Raw genomic sequence first — 23,198 nt, forward strand, 5'->3', positions numbered from 1 at the left:
AAAGTCACTACCAGTCAGTATAGACAAAACTGAGCTAGATGGGTCCATGGCTTGACTCTGCATAATGCAGATTCCTATATTCCAATAGAAGGGAAGTGGAACTGGACACAACCAAAATTGTGAACAAAGGAAATACAGATAGGATCTTCACAAAGCTCAGTTAACAGGCCATATACTGGCAGTTACCTAGCAGGCCATGGTCAATATTGTAATCTCTTTCAAGACTGGGAAAAGCAAGGCATCTGTATCTTAACCCTCTGGGGGGGGGGGAGGTTATGATCCAGAATGAATAACACAACTTGTTTCAAAGTTTAAAGGAAACCAGGTTACTTCTCAAGCAGCCACATTTGACATTGTGAGTGGAGATGAGGATTTTATTTATTTATCCATCCTTCACAGCCACTTGGAAGAGTGTTGGCTGGATTGGCTTGAAACCTCAGAAACCGAAGGATACATTAATATTATTCACTTGAACAGGCAAAAATCAAGATGTTGGCAGTACAGAATACTTCCCCAGAAATGCAAAATATGACATTTTACTCACCGGTGTAATGGCACCACAAACCCCCACAGGCTCATGTCGGGTGAAGCAGACAAAGTTTTCATCTGCAAAAATTTTGAGAGTGCAAGTCATCTACCTTTGATGATTGTGATGTGAATGATCCTATGTGATCAAAGATCCAATCCAGCTGGGGAAAGCATTTTTCAATGCTAAAAATCACACCTCCTTGGCTTTTTTGTCCCTGGAATTGCTGTTTACTACCCACAGCACCCATAAAACCAGTACAGTACTCCCAACCAGATTGGGACCCTACAGCTGCTTTCCCACCAAAATAAAGGTGGCTGGATTACTAAACCCAGTTCACACATCATGCTAAACCATGAGTTACTTAGCTATGGTTTATAGAACCATGGCTTACTGTTATATGTAAATCTGGTCCAGAGGCTTCACTATGGTTTTACTGCCAACAGACATCAAGATGAAGTATTGCTTATGAACCTTGGTTTGTTTTAACTATGGCTTGGTGTTATGTGTAAACCAAGCACCCTTCCTTAAGCATGGTTTGCTTCCTTAACCACTCCATCCCAGACCAGAATACAAAATCAGGAGGCAAGAGTAGTTAAAAAACTAATTTTTGATAAACAAGGCAAGGGTTCTTTTTATAGTCTATAATCACTATGTCTGCTTGAACAAACAATGGCTTCTTAAACAGTAGCTTCATATTATGTGTGAAATAGCCCCTTGTTTATACCTCTCTCCTAAGCATATGAAAGAAAGATTGCAGCTGAAAGCCCAGCAACATGGCCAAACTATGGTTTGGCAGTCAGCAGTAGGCTTCAGGCAGCCTGTCTGAAGTGGATTTCTAATCCTGGTTTATAGGTAAATTATGGTTTCCTGTGAACCAGGGCAAAGAGGAAGGAATCTGAGAACTGTTCCTGCAAACCAAAGCCATATGCTAGCCATGGCTAACCTCACTACAGGTTACTTCTGTTTGCCAGACCTATGAAGTTACATGTATAAGACACAAGCTCCAACTTACCCACAGGTATAGTCTTCCCCTGAATTTTATCGGCCCAGCCAGCATAGTATCTAAGTGTCTTTATGCAGCCTTCAAGGTCAATGAAAAATGCTTGCAGAAATGGTTTCCCTGTGTCCATTGTTTCCAAGGTCTGGAATGAAACAAAATGTCAATCCCCCACCCTATTTGCTATGGGGGCATATTACTGGGGATGGGTGAACCTGTCCATTTTGGTTTATCATTCTTCCAGTCTTAAATTCAATCTACATTTCCACATCAGTTTGCATTTTCCCCTCAAGTCCTCTGGAAATTCACTAGTATTTTAGTGTAAATTTCGCCTAAAATATACACATGGTCATTTGTAAGCAATTTCCCTAATATGCAAAGCAATTTCCCCAATATAATGCATTTTTGTATACTATTTTCAGTAAGATGCGCAATTTCATGTACACTTTAATCTAATATTTGCCTTGTTGTACACATTACTTGGCTGGAAAACTGCATTGCAAAATTCAGAGAACTGCAAATTTTGAAAGATGGCTGTGTTTCATTTCACACATTGTTTTGGAAAGTGTGAATTAAATAGTTCTCCTTTCAATGTGAACTGAACTTCTTACATTTCTTTACATGCTACTATTGTCTAATCCCCATGAAGATCTCTCTTCCCCCCTCCTTCAGTGGAAGCAGTAGGTGACCAAAGTTGCAGGGTAGGCCCTAACATTAGAGTGAAGCAGCTCACTTTGGGTGCCATGAATGTGCAGCTATTGGTTTGTTGTTGTTTAGTCGTTTAGTCGTGTGCGACTCTTCGTGACCCTATGGACCATAGCACGCCAGGCACTCCTGTCTTCCACTGCCTCCCGCAGTTTGGTCAAACTCATGTTCGTAGCTTCGAGAACACTGTCCAACCATCTCGTCCTCTGCCGTCCCCTTCTCCTAGTGCCCTCAATCTTTCCCAACATCAGGGTCTTTTCCAGGGAGTCTTCTCATCTCATGAGGTGGCCAAAGTATTGGAGCCTCAGCTTCACGATCTGTCCTTCCAGTGAGCTAGTTATTGAATTTATTATTGTTGTAATTTTCTCTCTCCCAGAGAGACACATTTGTGGTATTTTCTGTCTTGTATCAAAATAACATAGCTAGTGTGGGTTACTATAAACCTTTAGTTGGGGAGAGTGGGGAGGGGATCATTTACTCTTTTGCCTCAGGCCATAAAAAGGTCACACACTGATGCTGTTTTCAGGTAAGTGATATTTTAGAGGTTCTCAATAAAGCATCATTTAGTACAGGGATGGGGAACCTGTGGCACTCCAATTCCCATCAGTCACAGCCCCCGTGGCCAATGGTCATGGTGGATGGGCGTTACAACAACAAGAGGTTCCCCATCCCTGTTCAGGTATATGTGTCTCCAATGATGGAGAAGCATTATTCTACAACTCTGAGTTTGTATATACATTAATAGGTAGGTTTCTTCAGGCTGAAAAGGACAGAGGTTTCCACCACTCCCCCTCGCTAATTCTACTCTCTCCTGAAACCTAGATTTTTTTACTATCTGGTCTAAATGAAGGAAGTTAGCTAGCTAAAAAGTTGTAATCTCATAAGCTGCCTACCCTTTGAAATAGAGTCAAGAACTTGGTAGCCAACCTGGAACCTTCCAGAAGTTGCTTGAAGGCATGTCCCATCACCTCTGATTACTGGCTAGGAATGAGGAAGGCTGAGGTTCAACAAATCTGGGGGGCACATGTTGGCTACCCTTGCTATTGTAGAACCAATGGCTTATGCATTGCAGAGTAAGTAGGCTCTTAACAGTTTCTGACTTAATCTCTCCAGACAGACACACTTCAGACATCACTTACCGCCAACACCACTCTGTCTCTCTCAATGAGGTCAGCCAGCTTGCTCAGGAGCCTTCCTCGGCTCACAGCATCCATTTGTCTCCACAAAGATCCTCTTTGGAAGGCTGCTTTTGCTGCCTCTACTGCTTTATCAACATCAGGCTACCACACAAAAGACCAAACACAAAACAAAAAGAAACACACTGTTAGATGCCTCCATAGCCCAACGCCCTCCATATGTTTTGGACAACAATTCCCATTAACCACAGCCAGCACAGCTGTAGTGACTGAAGCTGATGTGAATTTAACTAGTCAAATGGGGGGGGGAGCTTTGAAGGCAATTTAAAATCACTCAGGGGCAATATAGCCCAGAGGTTGCGGTTTAGCCACTCCTGGCCTAGAAGATAGGGGTGCACCAGGCAAACCTATTCTGGAGTTTCCAAATACAGGCCAATCAAATGGAAATGTCTACCCTATTTGTGAGTGGTGAAATTCAGCAGAGGGATTTTGCCAAATATTCTTTTAAGAGAGAGAGAGAGAGAAGAAAATTCTCTAGGTGCACAATTTTTAGTTCACTCAATTCTGCACGAAACTAGATGTTTAGCTCATACTAGCTGATAAAGAAAGCAATGGGCCCAGAGAGAACCAGAAGTGGGGCAGGGCAAGCCCACTGAAGGCTTCTTCACCATCAACAATATTGAAAGATATATTTTAGTTGGCTATGTTCAAAGTCCTTCACTCTATTCGTGGGCAGAGAAATTTGGAAAGAGTTGTCAAATATCATTGGCAACGCTGAAATCCTCCTGCAGTTTGTGGGGAAACCCTCAAAAAGGAAAATTTATCTGAAAGTTTCTTCCAAATCATGTTCCAGGTGAGGAAGTGGAAGATTCTTTTTTCTTCCCTCAGTGGTAGCTGAAGTATATTTCCACCCACTCGAAACAGTGAACATATGAAGGTATTGATTGGGTTGTCCAGCAAAATACACTTCCAACTCCCAAAGCATCATTTGCAGAATCACAGCAGGTGAACAATCCCTGCTCTGGCATGTGACTACATTTGGTTGAAAAGTTTGACCTTCATAGCTCCCAGAAGATGATTTGAATACCTCCGTGCGGTCCAAGATACTGCAGTGTCATTATTTACGGAAATGGAGACACTCTGTTTAAGTTCCTCAACGGAAAAGGTCAGGCCCACGTCAACTCTCAGTTACAAGACTACGAAGGAGGCCCAAAGCAAAAAACCGCACAGACAAGAAAACTCTCTGGGTAGGGCAGACATTCCAGTCATAACCCACCCAGTGCTTAATCAGTGTTATGTTTCATGGATGTTGCAATACAGAGGCATAAACATGCAGCTAAAGTGTGGGGTTCGTGAATGGATACTGTTAAATGCCTGCTGAAAAACTTTTCTATTCCACCTGGTCTATGCAGGAATGCGTCCTTCCATAAAGGTTAATTGATGTCTGCTTTTACCTTTTTGTTGTTTTTATTGTATGCTTTTATGTTTTTTATTGCTGAAAACTGCTTTGATTTTTCAGGACACAGTGGTATACAAATATTTTTGTAAATATATAATATACAACAGAGCTCAATAAAACGCTATAAGACAATCAGCAAGCAAAACAGTGTAATATTTTCAGGGGTGTATCTCCCAAAGATGCTGTAAAGGTAAAGGTCAAGGGACCCCTGACCATTAGGTCCAGTTGTGACCGACTCTGGGGTTGCGGCGCTAATCTCGCTTTATTGGCCGAGGGCGCCGGTGTACAGCTTCCAGGTCAAGTGGCCAGCATGACTAAGTCGCTTCTGGCAAAGCAGAGCAGCACATGGAAATGCCGTTTACCTTCCCGCCGAGCAGTACCTATTTATCCACTCGCACTTTGAGGTGTTTTTGAACTGCTAGGTTGGCAGGAGCAGGGACCGAGCAACGGGAGCTCACCCTGTCACGGGGATTCGAACCACCGACCTTCTGATCGGCAAGCCCTAGGCTCTGTGGTTTAACCCACAGCGCCACCCGTGTCCCTCAAAGATGCTGTACAGATCCCTAATAAAAAGACAGTGGGCAAAGAGTATTTCCTGAATGTCACTTATTGCACCATTATATAATTGTAGAGTTGGAAGGGACCTCAAGAGTCATCTAGTCCACCCCCTGCAATGCAGGAGTCAAAGCTAAAGAAACACTGACAGATGACCATCCAAACTCTGCTTAAAAACCTCCAACAATTGAGAGTTCACCACCTTCCCAGGTAGTCAATTCCACTGTCAAACAACTCTTACTCCCAGAAAGTTCTTCCTAATGTTTTCTCGAAATTTCATTTCTTGCAATTTGAATCCATTGGTCTTGGTCTTCCCCTCTGGGCAGCAGAAAACAAGCTTGCTCCATCTTCCATGAGATACCCCTTTAGATATTTGAAGATAGATATCCTATCACCTCTAAATTTTATTTTGTCCAGGCTAAATGTACCTAACTCCCTCAACCATTCCTCAGAAGGCTTTATTTTGCGGACCCTTTATCGTCTTGGTCGTCCTCTGCACACATCCCAGCTTGCCAATATCCTTTTCAGAACTGGATACAGTATTCTAGCTGGGGCTTAACTAAGGCAGAATAGAACTCGAACTCTTCTTCCCTTGATCAGGACACTATACTTCTGCTGCATTAGCTTTTTTTGGGGGGGGGGCTGCTGCTCATCACCCTGTTGACTCATGTTAAGCTTGTGGTGTACTAAGACCCCTAGATCCTTTTCACATGTAAAATTGGTTTGGCTTTCTTGCACAGAAGTCTACTTCTGTTTAAAAAGCAAACAGACTTTCTGTGATAAGGAAAGTGATGGGAAACTGCAACAGCAGGATAACAGTTGCTTGATGTGATGCATAACCTCCTTTCCCCACTTTATATAAGGGCACAAACCTAAACAGCCTACTTAGTTATTTAACCTTTTGTTTCACCTGTCTGTAGATCTTCATTTTAATGTGAGGTCACTCTTTCCATTAAACAAAATACAAACACAATAGGAAGCTTTAAAAAAGTGTTATTCTTTCTTCTCTCTCTTTCCCCCTTTTTTGTCACCTTCCCCCTTTTTAATCAGATTTAGTTGCAAGTTATGCAAAATGAGAGTTTATGTTTTGAACTTTGTTGATAGAATGTATGTATAAAACCTCTGTATGCCAACTTGACATTAAAATAAATGCATCTCTCTCTTTCTCTTCAAATAAATCAGAACAAATGATCATTAACTGTTGTGTGCAAACAAATCAGGACAATACATAGCTACTGGAGTGCCCAACTCCACACTAACTGGTAGCCCCTTAAAAAAAAGCATGCCCAAAATGAGCTCAAGCCATTATGGAGTCTGCAGTGCAAAAAATACAAATGGCAGCCACATATATTATTCACATAGTAGGTAATTTAATGTCTTTAATGGCATATGCATCCTGGAAGGGTTGAAAGCCAGTTCTGCCTTCTTCCTTCCTTATGCCCTGCTCCATTTTGAAGATCCGGCAGCAGAAGAAACCCCTTTAAAGTGAACCCTATCCCTGTCACAGGAACTCTGCCATTTCAAGTGGAACCAAGTACAGGAAACTCCCCGTCTGCACAAAGGTGGCATTCTGGGTCACTGCATGTTTGCGTGAAATTGCATATCATAGGAACACCCATTGAAAAACCCTGCAAACACTCTGTTCCATCCCGTCCCCCTTTTTGTGATGTTTCCAGGTCACTTCTGGATTCAGCGCAATGCGCGTGTGGTCGCATGCATATCAGACACACCTAAAACTGTTGCTGCCTGTCCGAGAAGAAGTCACGAAGAAGCACAAGCATGCCTTTTCTTGTTTGTTTGCACAAACAAGCTGGAGTTTGGGCTGCCTAACTCAGGTTGATCGCTCAATTGCGTTGCCGAAATGCACAAAATGTAGCTATTAACAACCAGGTTCAAGGAAGGAAATCAAACAAACCTTGTCCCCCTCTTCGACGTCACAGATCTTCTCGGCCTTTGAAGGGCTAAAGGTAGGGAACTGCTTTCCACTCTTTGATTCATGCCATTCATTGTTAATAAATATCTAAGAGAGAGAGAGAGAGAGAAATAAAGGTTTATGCATCACGTGGAAACTAAGTTTATCTTCTCCCCAACATGCATGTTTTTCATGCAGGTTACAGTTGTTATGTTTTGTTTTGTTTCATTTTTATTTATATCAAGGAGCATTTTATCGTGCTGCTGCCTCTTGCAGTCTTGATACTGGCTCACAGTTGTAATATAATACTGCATTCCTCTGCTTGCTTACTAGGCAGTTACTTTCAAAGTCAATATGTACGACCTTCATAGGACAGGACCTTTGCAGCACAAGGGACCAAAACATTCAACTTCCAGGTACAAATCTGCATGTTGCAATGGGAAGTTGTACGAGTATGGACATTTACAGCTCATGTGGGAGCTGCACACTCAATACAGTCCAGATGGAGATGTTGACCCAGTTCACATGTAACACAAAGTCAAAACCACAGTTTACTGTAAATCTGTTTGTGTAGGTGCCTAGAGAGGAGATTGAAGCTGCTTTGTGGCAGGAATAATGCCTGAGAAGCATAAAAAAGCCACGATCTCATCACGGGGAGTATTAAGGCTCACATGTTCATTTAAAACCATGGTTTGGTTTTGCGCTACATTATAACTGAGCCAATAAGTCCTGTGGTGTTTCCGTGCACTGCTCTGGTTTCGCCAGAAGCAGCTCAGTCATGCTGGCCACATGACCCAGAAAAACTGTCTGCGGACAAATGTCGGCTGCCTTGGCCAGTAAATCAAGATGAGTGCCACAACCCCAGAGCAGTTTGTGACTGGACTTAACTGTCAGGGGTCCTTTACCTTTTTTTAAGTGAACTGTATAAATGAGAGAGGTTGGCATAGAAGGGATGTTCCGATCTTAAAGTTCTCCACATTAGTTTGCTATTATTTTCTAAATGCCTCATTGAAATTGATCAGCACTTTAGTGCTAATTTCTCCCTATAATCACGTTTTTGCAAATCGCTTTCCACAAACACAGAGCTGCTACTCAATTAGAGAAATCGACTAATCATATTAACCGGGCAGTCCTTATATATGCCTACCTACAAGCAAGTCCATTGAGTTCAATGGGACTTACTCTCAGGTGCATGGGATTGCAACCTAAATGCATATGGGTAAAGCAATGTAAATCACTTAGCGGTTTTGAGAATTAAGTGGCATTCACATTTTATTAAACAAAATAAAAATTGAGTGCCGTGCCCAATTTGTTGGGGCCTCTTTTTATTCAAATATTTTATTAAAAATAAAATTAACCCTGTGAGGAGACTGCAATGTAAATTACTCTGCTACTGCACTATATTTGCACAATTCACACAGGAATCTGATAAGAGTGCTTCTATGATATTGTTTACTACTACGCAAGTGATGTCCTAACATTTCAGCCGCTTGCCATTTACAGTTTTCTTTTATACAAAAATGCCAGTGGCAATAAACTATCCTAATAAATCCCACTTTTTGTCACTGGGCTGTTGTTGCTTTTGGTCTGCCAATGTTAACTTACAGGATTTTTTAAAAAAAGTTCCTGCCCGCCAACAAAAACTAAAGCACCCTTCTTTCTTTTGACACAACACACATGGCTTTGTTTTGGGACTTTTTCTACCACAAGATATGCTGGAATTTAGCTTGAGGTAGAAAAATGATCCCAAAAAACCATTTGTGTTATGTTTTCAGAGGCCTGGGCTTTGATCTAACAAACCAATTAATTGGTTAAACAGCCCTTGCAGAAATGCTTTAGCTGGACAACTGTAAAAACATTTGTGTTAAAAAGCAATTCAGAGGGGATGACTGTCAAATTAATTTTTTTAAAGATCGGCATAAAACAGCAGTATACCAGAGATCCAGTTTTTAATGAAAGCTTATTTGCAATCACACGGATGTTTTTACAGTTGTTCCGGTGGGGGTGGGGGGTTCCCTACCCATAATGTGATGAGCTACTACAGTATTGTATCACACAGTCAGTTTCTCAGCACCTGTTGATATTCTTTCCTGCTTTCTTCTAACTACCATGTTTCCCTGAAAATAAAACACTGTCTTATATTTTTCCTCAAGAAGACACACTATGGCTTATTTTCAGGGGATGCCTTGTTTTTAATTACTCGCCTCTTCCTTGGCGCCCTCCAGAACTGCGCCCTATCACTATGTCTTATTTTTGGGGTATGGCGCAAATGCTTAGAAATCCTGCTACGGCTTATTTCATGGGTATGTCTTATTTTCGGGAAAACAGGGTATTGGTTCTGAACTGCATTTCCTCCTCCTTTGCTCAAAGTTGTTTAAGCCACGAATATTTTAGAAGAACCTCTTTGAAAACCTATCCAAGCGTCCTGCAAACTCAATCAAATACATATCAACTCAATGAATCAAAATGTCTGCTCTTTCACTATTTCCCACTTCTAAAAAATGGGCACACAATTCCAAATCAGGGCCAGCACTGATTTAAGGCCTTTCCTTAAAAGGCGACAAATATCATGTTTTTCCTGAAGTAGCTGTAGCATCAATTTTAGGACTGGAGTGTGTGTTAGTAGAACAGATCTAAGACCAGAAGCAAATACTTGCACAAATGCCTTGAATTTACTTTGATGTGGCAGTAGCAAAACACACCGCTTTGAAGGGTGAGGTCACTATTCTCGCCTCCGTTGTCAGGAATCGCCATTGGCCTTGATGGAATTTGTACTTGAGTAAGCCTGAGTAGGCTCAAGTACCATGTCCTTAAACACTTGAGAGAATTAAGCATCTTAAGCACATTTGCTCCTGATTTCTATAACCCTATAAAATGTTCATTAGATATCTAATGAAGCATCCCTTAAAATTTAATGCAAGCTTCCTGAATTCCTCTTCTTTATTGGTGACAAACTCCTCCCCCTTGAAAATCAGCTGCTGATTGTTATCTAGACTCTAGAAAACAACTTTGCCCAACTCATTCCTATTTACACTTATTTTCTTCCACATTTTCTACATACTTGGATTTAACACAGACGTGTTTTCTAAATACGTAAGACCACCATAATAATACTTGCAAGGAAACAGTTTTGGGATTGACTCATTCAGAGGTATATATGAACAGTATGGTATGGTTTTGGGGAGCTGTAACTGATTACCATCATGATCTGACAGACTTGTGCTTATAAACTGATTGGGGGCACCCACTAGGGTTGGGCTCCAACTCCCATCAGGCCCAGAAAGCATGGGCAATAGCCAGGCATGATGGGAATCACAGACCTTCCAAGTGTCCCTTTTTTTCCAAGCATAGCCCAAGATTTACAGAAACTGTCCTGGTTTGTCATTTGATCCTAGAATGTCCTGCTTTTCCTTAAAAAGGTAAAGGGGCCCCTGACCATCAGGTCCAGTCGTGTCCGACTCTGGGGTTGCAGCGCTCATCTCGCTCTGTAGGCCGAGGAAGCCGGCGTTTGTCCGCAGACAGCTTCTGGGTCATGCGACCAGCATGACAAAGCTGCTTCTGGCGAACCAGAGCAGCGCACGGAAACACCGTTTACCTTCCCGCCGGAGCTCCCGCCGGAGATAAAAAGTATTTATCTACTTGCACTTTGATGTGCTTTCAAACTTTCATCAGAGAAACTTTGGAGGGTATGGTAGTATGTCCCTACTTTCATCGGAGGGTATGGAGTTATGTGAGCCCCAAGCCAAGAAAATAAGTAACTATACAACCTTTAGAAGAATGCAGTCCAGTATAGGGAAGGGTTTTTTTAAAAAAAAAAATGTATAATGTTTTATTAGGTTTTATACATGCTGGAAGCCACCTCGACTGGGCAATGCGGTCAGATGGGTGGGATATAAATAATAAAATTATCATTATCATCATGGACTAGGATGTCCCTATTTTCACTGGAGAAATGTTGGAAGGTATGGAATCCTATGCTTCTTCCAAATAATGTGTATGGTTCATCCATTCTGTTTCTGATTTTTGAGATGGTCGACACCTGCTGTTTTCCACATTTTGGGATGGATACCCAAAATGTCAGTGTTTTTAAATTTTATGTATATATCTATATTCCTATACATTAAGGAGAATGTGTACAAGCAGGCCTCCTTAAAGACATATATATGCACACAACCTCTACTCACACCTGTCTCCTCACCGAGATCCTATGTTAAGCAAGAGAAGTTCCTTTCATTATGGCCAGATTAGTGTACAGTAGGGATGTCAGACAAACTCCACTGAGTTCACATTTAAAGACAAACCTCCCCAGTTTCTACTTCCTGATAGAAAAAATACACGAACCAAACTCTGCATGTCTATGGCTCTGTGAAACACAGCTATCCTTTGGAACGAGCACTTTTCTGAATTTTGCAGTGCCATTCTCCAGCCAAGTAATATGTACAAAAATGCACACATTAGTGAAATTCACGTAGAAAATTGCACTAAGGAACATTGCTTTGCAAAAATGTGCACTATTTTTCAAAACGTGTATAGAAGAAATTTGCACTAAAACGCTGACGAATTTTCATGAGGGCTCTGAAGAAGAAAATTCGCAAACGGCTGTGAAATGTGGAGAACTGAACCTAAGAGAAACTGAAAGTGACAGATTCTCCCAATCCCTAGCAAGCAGTTTAACATTTTCCTGGAATTAAGGCCATTGGTCATATCTCATGTGGCTGCCGTGTTTTGCAATGCACATCTTACAGGATTCAACACAAGTTGTGAGAGGCACAAGCTCTCCAGGTTTGAAAGCAAGGCCCACAAGCTTTAATAAAGTGATCAGTTAAGGCTGCAATCCTAGCAAAACATTTTGTTTCCCAACACAGAGCAAACGGTACCTCTAAGTATAGTATATATCCTAAGGCCGGTCACATTATTTGGCACTTGAAGTTGAAAATTCCCCAAGTTCCTCTCCCCATTCTCCAGAAGTTTTTTTTTAAAAAAAAGCCAACCCAATCTGAATAATAAAAAATTAAAATGACTCAACAATTTACTATACTTTCATGATACCCTAATTCAGCTGCCTGAGTTGGCTGCCTAATTTTACCTAAGGGTAGGGCTGGCTGTGACCAGCTGCATTACTTGCCATGAGAATGTGCTAATATGGCAGAAGTCTTCTACTAAGGAGTCTTAAAAGGCCTGAGACCCCCTGACTCAAGATGGTCGGTTGTGGCTTTTTTTTCATTCCAATGTGCAATGAGTGGTTATACTTCAAGAAAAGGAATTAGCTCCTCTCGATATGAATTCCAGAACCTGAAGTTAACAGTGGTCAGTTACCAGATCAATTCCGCTAGCTGAAAGTCCTTTCTAAGGACTGCAATGTGTGGATATTGTAACTGAAATTGATCAGCTCATCAACAGAGGCCAGACAGCTAATTGGGTTTTAAAAAAGTATTTTAAGAGGTAAAAGTCTACAGCTTGCATAGCGTAACAGTTAAATCCATCTTCAGATAACACACTCCTTCCTACATGCCCCAACCATGTGTGCAAAAGACTCTAAACTTTCTTGATCAATTTCCCTGTTTTATGACTCATGCACTTTATTTTTGTATAGGTGGAAGTATACACGTTCAATTTATTATCCGTGCATTCTATCATTTTCAAATACCGGTAAGTGAGATTATACAAGTGCCTTCAGTTGCACATGCTGCCCAACATTGCACAGAAAGAAATACACACTTAGCAATTTTCAGCAGAAGATTCACAGCAACCTTGCACTTTAAATATCACCTTTATGTTGTTTTTCTTAATTAGGGATAGGCTCAATTTCAGACATTATTTTCTGTTGGGACCTCAGATTTAGACTCTACTTTGGGATGAGATCTTCAGACAAATACGTCAAGGAGAAGCAATAATTATAAATTTCAACATGGCAATATTGCAACTGAATTTTACTCATGTCTCCAATTTCCATGTCTTTTTTAATCTTTTAAAGGGCCGTTCCATACAATTTAAGAGCGGGAAATGTTGCCAAATAAACTCTTCTAACTCTTTCTTTGAGTTCAATTTTTGTTGGGGCGGTGTCCTGCTGTCAATCTAAGCAGTAACTGGTAGATGCAGTTTTCATTTTAGTGGCCAAATATAGCAGGATATTTGCATAAATGCAAAAACCTGTCACAGACTAAAATACCAGCAATCTTGATCATATGCTGAATATTATTATTTTAAAAGTGAATAATACTACAGCTACGCAATTCACTATGGGAAAGCACTCAACTTTGCAGTCCCAGTTGTTCAATTGAGTCCTGAACAGGAACAGGCTATGCTCTAATAGTTAATGATGGACTGGCTCATTATTATTTTAAATAATTACTTATATGAAATATGGTTCATTCTGCTTCCAACATGGCTACAGGACCAAACACTCCAAGCAAGCCTCTTGAAGAAAATGTAAAAAGCAGGGTAGCATTTTGCTTCTACTAATTCCTAGCCAATATTAACGCCAGGAAATTTTACTACCGGTATGTGCTTTGAGATGCTTCACTTTCATTCTTTTTCATGCATGCACGCTCTCTGTGGGCCAATGCCACTATCATTCATATATTGAACAGAAGGTATGAAATAATACTGTGTGCAATGAAGTGGTACCCCAGTTGAAATAACACTTCAATCAATAGTTTGTGTTAAACAAACCATTAATTCCACATCTTCAGCCTCCCTCCCCGTTTGCAATAAGGGTATAACACTGAGCTACCTTGCAGGGGTGGTTTAATGATTAGCAGAACACTATTAGACGCACTATTAGACACTGCCGGGACGCAGGTGGTGCTGTGGGATAAACCGCAGTGCCTAGGGCTTGCCAATCAGAAGGTTGGCAGTTCGAATCCCTGCGACGGAGTGAGCTCCCATTGCTTGATCCCAGCTCCTGCCAACCTAGCAGTTCGAAAGCACGTCAAAGTGCAAGTAGATAAATAGGTATCGCTCCAAGCGGGAAGGTAAACGGCGTTTCCATGCGCTGCTCTGGTTCGCCAGAAGCGGCTTTGTCATGCTGGCCACATGACCTGGAAGCTGTACACCGGCTCCCTCGGCCAATAACGCAAGATGAGTGCCACAAACCCAGAGTCGGTCACGACTGGACCTAATGGTCAGGAGTCCCTTTACCTTTATTAGAAATGCAGCAATATTATGGTACCAAGGTGCAGGAAGAACCTGGATCTAATCATGTCCACAAAATACATTAATGGAGAACCAAGGGAACTTGATGAATAACTTTTAGACATGCAAACCTAGTTCCACTATGAGCCCCCCCCCCACCTTGGTACAAAACTTTCCAATGACTGCAGAAGGTGAGGTCAACTTCCACTAAGAGCAGGGCCTTTTCTGCAGCAGCCCCAGACTTGTAGAACACAATACACATGTCCTCATCTCTGCTAGCTTTCCAAATATGGCCATAACCTTTGGGAAGCTAACTGCTCTCTTCTCTAGCTATGGATTTCATTATTGCAATGTTTCTGTTTTTTGTTGTTTATTCAGCTGGTATGTCCTCTGCTTCAAGTCTACAGGCTATGAGAGATGTGGCTTATCACAGCCAAAACAGCATTATTATCCGTGCACAAGAGGGCATTGGCAGGCTCAGGGGGGCACCAGGGTCTAACAAAAGTACATTTTGGAAGAAAAAAAAATCCCAAGGAAGCAGGGGGACTGCCCAAGATTGCCCAATGAGGACAGAAACACTGACTACTGAGGAACTGGAAGACCAGATGGATGGGAATGTAAAGTTTATGTATGTCTTGTTGTGTTGTTTGGTTTGTGAGCCCCTTTCTATATCAATTATGAAAAAGCAGCACATGAATACTTTTAAATAAGAAACGATATTCTAACTCGCTTACAAAGTTACCAAGGGCAAAACTTCCAAGTTCCCAGCCTTCAGTTTTCCCTGCTTGGAAATCACAACCTAAACATTTTACTGTCAGCTTTTCTACATTTCTCCCTGTAAGATGCAGGACTGTCTATGTTTAATGGCTTTTATCCTGGAGCAACTTTTAGGTGTGCATTCTTCTCTAGTTTACTCCTTTGAGCAGGTTTTGTGGGGTCGGGAGAAAGAGAGAGGATTGACCTCCTAAGGACTAGAGACTTTATTTCACTTTAAAATCCCTCTAGTCCCCCTACCACCGAGAGAAAAGCAGCCAGAGAAGAAGATAACCACACAGAGCAAGCATGAGCAGAGAAACCTACCGCTGCCCCCTTACCTTGGTGTACTTGATCTCCAAGTTCCTAATAGGATGAGGAAGCGGAGGGGTCGTCTTCTTCTCCGGCTGCCCGTTTTCTACGGCCCCATTGATTGCGGCCATCTCGCAGGATGCCTTCAGACAGAGCTTGGTGCGGGTAGTCCCCCACTCCCTCTTCCTTGCAGCCGACGGAGTCCTCCTCGGGAGGGTGACAGGCAGCCAAGCTCGCGGAAGCCTTTCCCAGGGCTTGCCTTTATGAATTCTCAGCCTCCAGCGGGAGTCCCGGGCCGAGGACTCCCATTGGCTGCGCGGCTCTAAGCCCCGCCCCGCTCCTGGTCCATGCAGCCGCTCGGAGGCTGCAATTGACAGGCAGCAGGTAAGGACGGAAGGAGGAAGAGGAGAAGGCGCGGGTGCAAGGCGCGGGGCCCAAGCAGGTGCGGAAGATCAGCTTCAGCTTCCTCAGCAGAAAGGGTTGTGTTTGTATATACATGTATATATATTATGTGTGCATGCGCGCGCACGCACACACACAAAAAATATCTGTTTCTCTACCAGCCTCTGCCAACCGGCCCGGGTTGTGTACTACAACTCCAATCAGCGGTTGTGTACTACAACTCCCACCAGCCCCAGCCAGCTGGTGCATATATAATAAATACAATGTATGTGTGCGGATATGTGTGTATGCCTTTTCTCTAAAGAAGTAGCAGCTGTTTCATTTATCCCCAGCTGTGTAGCCCCCTGGATTTTTTTCATTCTTTCTCTTCCCCACCTCACCCCCCTTGCAAAAACAATACAATGAAGGTAATTGTTTTTAAAACCTCCTGGAAAGGCTCGATGAGCTGGGAATGAGTTAAGAAGCCCCCTCCCCGGTTTTTTGATTATTATTTTTTAAAAAAATTGCCTTAGAAATGAGCACACGCAGCCTCAAAAACTCAAACCTCCGAGGAGGTCAGCTGCACTGCCACGCAGCGTTTCATATCCATCTATAATGGTGCTGCTTGTGTGTGTTTAAAGTTCTCCTTTTCTCCCCTATGATCACTGCAGCGCGATGGAATGAGCTCATATCAGATTAACCCCTCCTAATCAAAAACGTGCGTGCATAATGTCCATCTCTCTCCTCTCGCAAGTGGAATAGCAGCGCGAAGGAAGCCTCGCTTGTTTGCCTTGGCTTGGCTGGGCTTGGCGCGCCTCGGGCCCCTCCCGCCCGGCGCTGGCGCTCGGCCCACCAGCTGGATGCTCCTGCTCCCAGGCCAGCAGGACCAACAGCGCGGCTCTTCTGTAGGGCCCCAGGGAGCGATCCGCTGCAGCCACTATCAGCAGGGAGGGAGAGTCGAAAATGTACACGCCATAGATTTAAAACACATTACTCCCCCCCCCCGAAGTATCCTGGGAACTGTAGTTTATCCCTATCAGAGCTACCATTCCCAACACCCATACCAAACTACAGTTCCCAGGATTCTTTGGGGAGGGCAATGTGCTTTGAATGTATGTTGCGGGTGCAGTTTGGGGTCTGCATACCCGTAAAGCATATTTGAAGCACATTTTCCCCACCTCAAAGAATTCTGGGGCACTCAGGGTTGGTGGGAACTGTTGATTACAGCGCCCAGGATTCTTTAACGGAAAGACCATTTTGATAAAAGACTTCCACAATGTATAGGAAAGCAAGCCTTATGAGGAACGGTTGAAGGAGCCTGGAAAAGAGGCAACTGAGAGATGATCTTCAAATATCTGAAGGGCTGTCACATGGAAGATGGAGCAAGCTTGTTTTCTCCTGCTCTGGAGGGTAGGACTCAAACCAATGGCTTCAAGTTACAAGCAGGGCAGTCTCGAGCAGGTCGCATGCCCTGGCGCTGAGGGGCGGAGATCGCTCCGGCGCCCCCGCCTTCGCAGGGCGCAGCATGGTTTCCGCACGGCTTTGCCGCGCGGTGCCCTGGCACCCGGCGCCACCGGGACTCTACCCAGAGCCGGCCCTGGTTACAAGCAAGGAGATTCCAATTAAACATCAGGAAGAACTTGCTGACACTAAGAGCTGTTTGACAGTGGAACAGACTCCCTCAGGAGCTTGGGGACTCTCCTTCCTTGGAAGTTTTTAAGCAGAGGATAGATGGCCATCTGTGATGGAGGCTTTAGTTGTGACTCCTGTATTGCAGAGGGTTGGTCCACAATTCTGTTATCTATGGCAGCTTTAGAGTGTGTAAGATTGTTTAAATATCAAAATTTCAGAATAGACTGATTTTTAAGCATGTCAGAATTACCTTTTTCAATACACCCCAAATTAAAATTGCTCAACATTTAGAGTATGTAAGAGTATTATTTCCCCGTAAAGATTAAAATCTGTTGACTTTTATAATATCTAAGAGTGAAAGCTGCTTTTGCCCTCACTGGAGTCCAATCAAAGAGGGATTTAGAGGCAAACAACTATGGCAACTGCTCGGGCTGTCAGATTTGGGGTTGAGTCTAGTATCTCAAACCACTCAACAGCTGAAACAAGCAATGCAACAAATCACATTTACTTAAAAAGGTGTGTTGATTCATTAGAAGAAAAACAACCCGAAAGCTACAGTAGGACAATAGATTGATTAGGACCATCCATGATGTCACAAAAAAAATGAGCAATTTTTTGAGTCTTCCAGAGCTCTTCTGCAAGATTCCTGCAGATCTCAACAGCTTGCTCACTATTTGCCATGGTTTGGTTGATCCTAATAAAGACATTATCCTGCTACAGCTTCCGGAGCCATCTTCGCTTCTGAAGCTGGCAATGCTTGACTTAACATTTATGATGCATGAGGATGATTCATGCGAAATTTACAGCTTCACTCCCTGCTCAGAAAGCAGCAGAGGCCTAAGTGATTGTGGTCAGATTTATGTGTGCTAATTTTTCTTGGCAGAGATACCTTGTTCATACTATTTATGAGTCAAAGTTGTGAATTGGGCTCTTAATGCAAATTTTAAAAATGTATTCGGCAGTTGAACAAATGGAAGAGGAACAATGAAAGGGGTGTTATTTGGTCTAGGGCAGCCCTTGGTCCATTGCCTAATTTTCTGCATAAGTTACTGATCTGAGAGTGTCTCCTGATAGGCAAGCCTAGAGATCAAGTGACTCATGCAGAGAGACAATTGGGGGGGCAGTCTCTTCTTAAGGCAAGTCATTTGGCTTCATATCAAGCATGGTGGAATGCAAGGACATGGCACAGTTAACTCTGTTCAGTGAAAGCTGATTGGAAGGATCTGATCGGAGCACAGTTGAATAATACAGAGACACAACAGGGAGCCTCCTCTTCAGGTTTGCAGGAGCCTTCAATGATCTGCTTTTAGTCATGCTGGCCACATGACCCGGAAAGCTGTCTGTGGACAAACGCCTGCTCCCTCGACCTGAAAGTGAGATGAGCGCCACAACCCCATAGTCGCCTTTGAGTGGACTTAACTGTCCAGGGGTCCTTTACCTTTTTACCTTACAGCTTGTATGAGTGTCTGCCCTTGAAGGAGTCTGCCCCCATGCCTCTGCATGAGTCCTTGCTCTGGACTTGCTTCCAAGCTCATACAGAGATTATAAATCCAACTGTCATGATCCAGTCACATCTGAAAGAGACACAGTACAGAACTATCTTCTCCAAGGGAAATGAAATGGAAGGACCCATGTTCAGAGCAATAAATCATGTAGAGACCCAGCAGGCAGCTTCCTCGTTGCAGAGGGCAGACACTTTTGGCCCACATAACTCTTTAACTACAGTATTTAATTAACCAAATTCTCGCCACACACTACCAGTTCTCTTTGAGGACATGAAAGGTTTTTAATAGTTGTTTTAAAATGGGGTGTTTTTATTTTTATTTTTACTGATAATCTTTTTTAAAAAAACTGCTTCGAGGTTGTTGTTGTTTTACAATCAAGTGGGTTATAAATTTTATGAAATTAATGTGTGTGTGTGAGAGAGAGAGAGAGAGAGAGAAATGGTTGTTGCAAGGTCTCAGGCCCCAGTGATCAGAATCCTGCATTCAGTCACCATATTGAGATGGAGTCCTCCAGTATAAGAGACTGCATTGTGGCAGCCAAAGGAGTAAGTACCCTTTGCAGGGGAGATCCCACTGCAATAGGTTCTGTTTCACTGCACACCAGTAAGCTTCCAGACCTGAAAAAGCAGCCATTGTACCTATCAGAACAGGTACAGTTGGGGGAGAGTATGATTCACAAGCTGGAATGATTAACAATGCAACCCAATGTAAGTTTGCTGGGAAATTTCACTGTGTTTCACGGAAGATTGCTCCCTACCCAGTGTGTTTGGAAGCACAGCTGAGATCCTGCAGGGAAGGCATGCCTCATTATGTCCTTGTTTGTTTGTTTATGTCGTATTTGTTATTTTCTTCTTCCCGTTTCTCGGAATCTCAGTAATTTCGGTGCTGGGATGTGATACGGATATGGAATTCCCCGAGCCCCACTTCCCATCTGGAGTGGCTAGAGGTGTTCAAGAATGTCCTGGTCATTTGCCTGGTCTGGAAAACAATGATTTTCTTGCCTTGTACGGGATACAATATTTACTCTTAAGATTTGTTCCAGAGTATCTAGGATGTTTCCTGTAGCTGATATCAAAAGTGGAGCAAAGACTCTGTTAACTGTCTTTGGCTTCCCAACATACTTGATCACTTTCTCCTTCTTTCTCTTTCCTTTTCTTCTGTGGGACAAAATTGTTGCAGCGTGAAGTGCTTCTTTCCCACCCACTCCTCTCCATTCCACACCCCACACCCATTTCCATTTCTGTTTCAATCTGTCAGCATTTCATACCCACTGAAATGCTTGCTGAGTCCTTAATGACCTGTTTTTTGGATGTGTGTTGTCCTTCCTCCATTTGGGGTCTTTTTGTGTAGTTAGACCATATAACACCAGTCCTGAAAGACCTACATTGAAGAAGAAGAAGAGTTTGGATTTGAAATCCCGCTTTATCACTATCCTAAGGAGTCTCAAAGCGGCTAACAATCTCCTTTCCCTTCCTCTCCCCCAACAAACACTCTGTGAGGTGAGTGAGGCTGAGAAGTGTGACTAGCCCAAGGTCACCCAGCAGCTGCATGTGGAGGAGCAGGGGCACGAACCCGGTTCACCAGATTACGAGTTCACTGCTCTTAACCACTACACCACACTGGCTCCCAGTACGTTTCCAAGCACAATTCAAAGTGTTGGTGCTGACCTTTAAAGCCCTAAACTGCCTTGGCCCAGTATATCTGAAGGAGTGTCTCCACCCCAATTGTTCAGCCTGGACACTGAGGTCCAGCTCCGAGGGCCTTCTGGCGGTTCCCTTGCTGCGAGAAGGGAGGTTACAGGGAACCAGGCAGAGGGCCTTCTTGGGAATGGCGCCCTCCCATCAGATGTCAAGGAAATAAACCTGACTTTTAGAAAACATCTGAAGACATTAGGGAAGTTTTTTAATGTTTGATGTTTTATTGTGGTTTTAATTTTCTGTTGGGAGCCGCCCAGGGTAATAATAATAATAATAATAATAATAATAATAATAATAATAATAATGTAGCAGACACACTTGTGCCCAGTCCCACCTACAATCAAATCTTGGGTTTCTCCACTGATTTCCATGGGCAGATCCCTGTTCTGTCCCTGAGGCCATTTTAAAATAAACTCTCTGTGTGCACCAGGGATCATCCCTATCCAGATAAATAGACAGTTATAGGTAGGTAGCCGTGTTGGTCTGACGTAGTTGAAACAAAAAAAAAAAATTCTTATTACCAAAATTTTTAAAAAATTAAAAAGTTCTTATTACCAAGCTTAAAACCATGGAGAGACCAGGTCTGAATAAAGACATTGGATTCTTATCTCATTATACTGTACATGATAAAGCTATCTTTAGCCATCTCACCCCTTGCTTTTTCCTGCAAGACCAATTGCAGTCGTTAACAGTCGTCAACAGCTATCAGCCAGTCAATCACCCACTCCCACCACAAGGAGGGACCCACCCTCTCACTGTATATAAGCATCTGGTGACTTCTGTTTCAGTGTATCTGAAGATGTGTGCATGCACACGGAAGTTCATACCAATGACAAACTTAGTTGGTCTCTAAGGTGCTGCTGGAAGGATTTTTTTTATTTTGTTTCAGATAAATAGACAGTTCTTTCTACACTTTATGTCTATCTATGTGTCTTCCCCATTTCCCATTTCCCATTCCCTTTCCCAGTCACTGCTTTCTATTCTCCCCCCAACCTAGTTGTCAGCCCCCACCCTCAGGTCACACCTGCACCAAGCACTTAAAGGCACTACTATACCACTTAAACAGTCATGAAGAATCTTGGGAACTGCTGTTTGTTAAGGGTGCTGGGAACTGGAGTACTGTGAGGTCAACTGCTTCAACAAACTACAGTTCCTAGGATTCTTTGGGGGGAGGCCATGACTGTTTAAAGTGGCATGAAACTGCTTTAAACTACAGTGCGGATGGGACCTAAGACTCCATTGCCAGCCTGGTAGGGTTTTGTACATGGTATGGTGGAGATGGCAGTCGTGGGGCAACTATCTTGTATTTTGCCTCACACAGCAAAACATTTTGCATTGGCCCTGTACTCAGCCCTCTATCCTCCTTGCGCTTTTGGGCCCTTCTCCAGAAAAGCTCCGAATTCAGTCTCCAGCCCCAAAGGAACACAGCTCAGTGGTAGAGCACAAAACCCTACCAGGCTGGCAATGGAATCTTAGGTCCCATCTGCACTGTAATTTAAAGGTCCCAGGATCAATCTCTGGCACATCAAAAGGTCAGGAGTGAAGGGAAAGTGCCGCTTTCTGCTTGAGATGCTGGAAAGCTGCTGCCAATCAGAGGAGGCAAAACCGGGTTTGGTGTGGGTCTAACCTGCTATAAGGAGGTAATTTCCTAAGCTAGATCAGTATGGAATTTCAGAAAGGCAGTGAAGGCATTTTGGAAATAAATAAGTGGCAGCAATAGCAAGTGAGGCAATCATTTGTTTTATCTCGTCCTCATCTCTCAATCTCTCATGTTTGCATTTATCGCCTACTTTCTCCCCTCTCACTGCTACCTAAAAGCTACCCTTAGCAAAGGGGCAGTCATCAACATAGACTGGAAAACGATAATCATTTTTTAAGAGAGTGGGAAGCTATTTGAGAGAGCATCAAAAATTGTCGTGCTGTTCTATCCCCTTTCCTGGGCCTGTTCAAACAGGTTCGGTAGGTTTTTGAAACAGTGCAAACCTGCCAGACCATCCTCTTCCACTTTTGTTTGTTTTTGCCAGTGGTAAAAGTGGTACAGACCATAAGCAGTAATGTCTCTTTCAAACTACATTTGGTGCTCCGGGAGTAGGATTCTGATCTTCAACAATGGATTCTTTAGGAGGCAAGCACATATGACATACTGTTGCCACTGCACTTGGCAAAAGGCTCTTATTTGGGCCCCTTCATTAGCCGTGGGCAGAGGTGTGCGATATGCAAGCTTGAAAGCACACACAACTCTCTTCTGCCAGGAGACTTGTGCAAGTGCTGTACTTTTCCATCTATAAGACGCCCTCATGTATAAGACTCAAGACATGTATTTTGGGGGACTCAAGTTTAAGAAAATGCGGGGAGGTGGCACAGAGCTGCAGAGCTTTTTTGGGGTAGATTACCCAGGATTGTTGAGCTTTTTTGAAGGGGGGGATTGCTGAAAACCGCTCACCTGCACGCTTGGCAAAATTAGCTTCCCATCTGTCCCATTGCTGGCAGA

General features: G+C 43.1%; 1 protein-coding gene across 2 annotated transcripts in view; it reads right to left on the reverse strand.

Annotated features, from left to right (window-relative positions):
• Positions 1–15,741, reverse strand: part of ALDH1A3 (aldehyde dehydrogenase 1 family member A3) — a 30,456-nt gene extending 14,715 nt beyond the window's left edge. Inside the window, exons 1-5 of one of the 2 annotated variants that reach the window (XM_035131880.2) lie at positions 15,522–15,741; positions 7,297–7,401; positions 3,371–3,511; positions 1,542–1,671; positions 545–606 (exon numbers count right to left, since the gene is read on the reverse strand). In XM_035131880.2, coding sequence (XP_034987771.1) covers positions 545–606; positions 1,542–1,671; positions 3,371–3,511; positions 7,297–7,401; positions 15,522–15,623 — 540 coding nt within the window. In that variant the 5' untranslated portion in view covers positions 15,624–15,741. The remainder of the gene's footprint in view (positions 1–544; positions 607–1,541; positions 1,672–3,370; positions 3,512–7,296; positions 7,402–15,521) is intronic. The other variant, XM_035131879.2, reaches the window with a different exon arrangement.
• Between the last annotated feature and the right edge of the window lie 7,457 nt (positions 15,742–23,198).

This window comes from Zootoca vivipara, chromosome 14 (genome assembly GCF_963506605.1).
Source record: "Zootoca vivipara chromosome 14, rZooViv1.1, whole genome shotgun sequence".
NCBI lineage: Eukaryota > Metazoa > Chordata > Lepidosauria > Squamata > Lacertidae > Zootoca > Zootoca vivipara.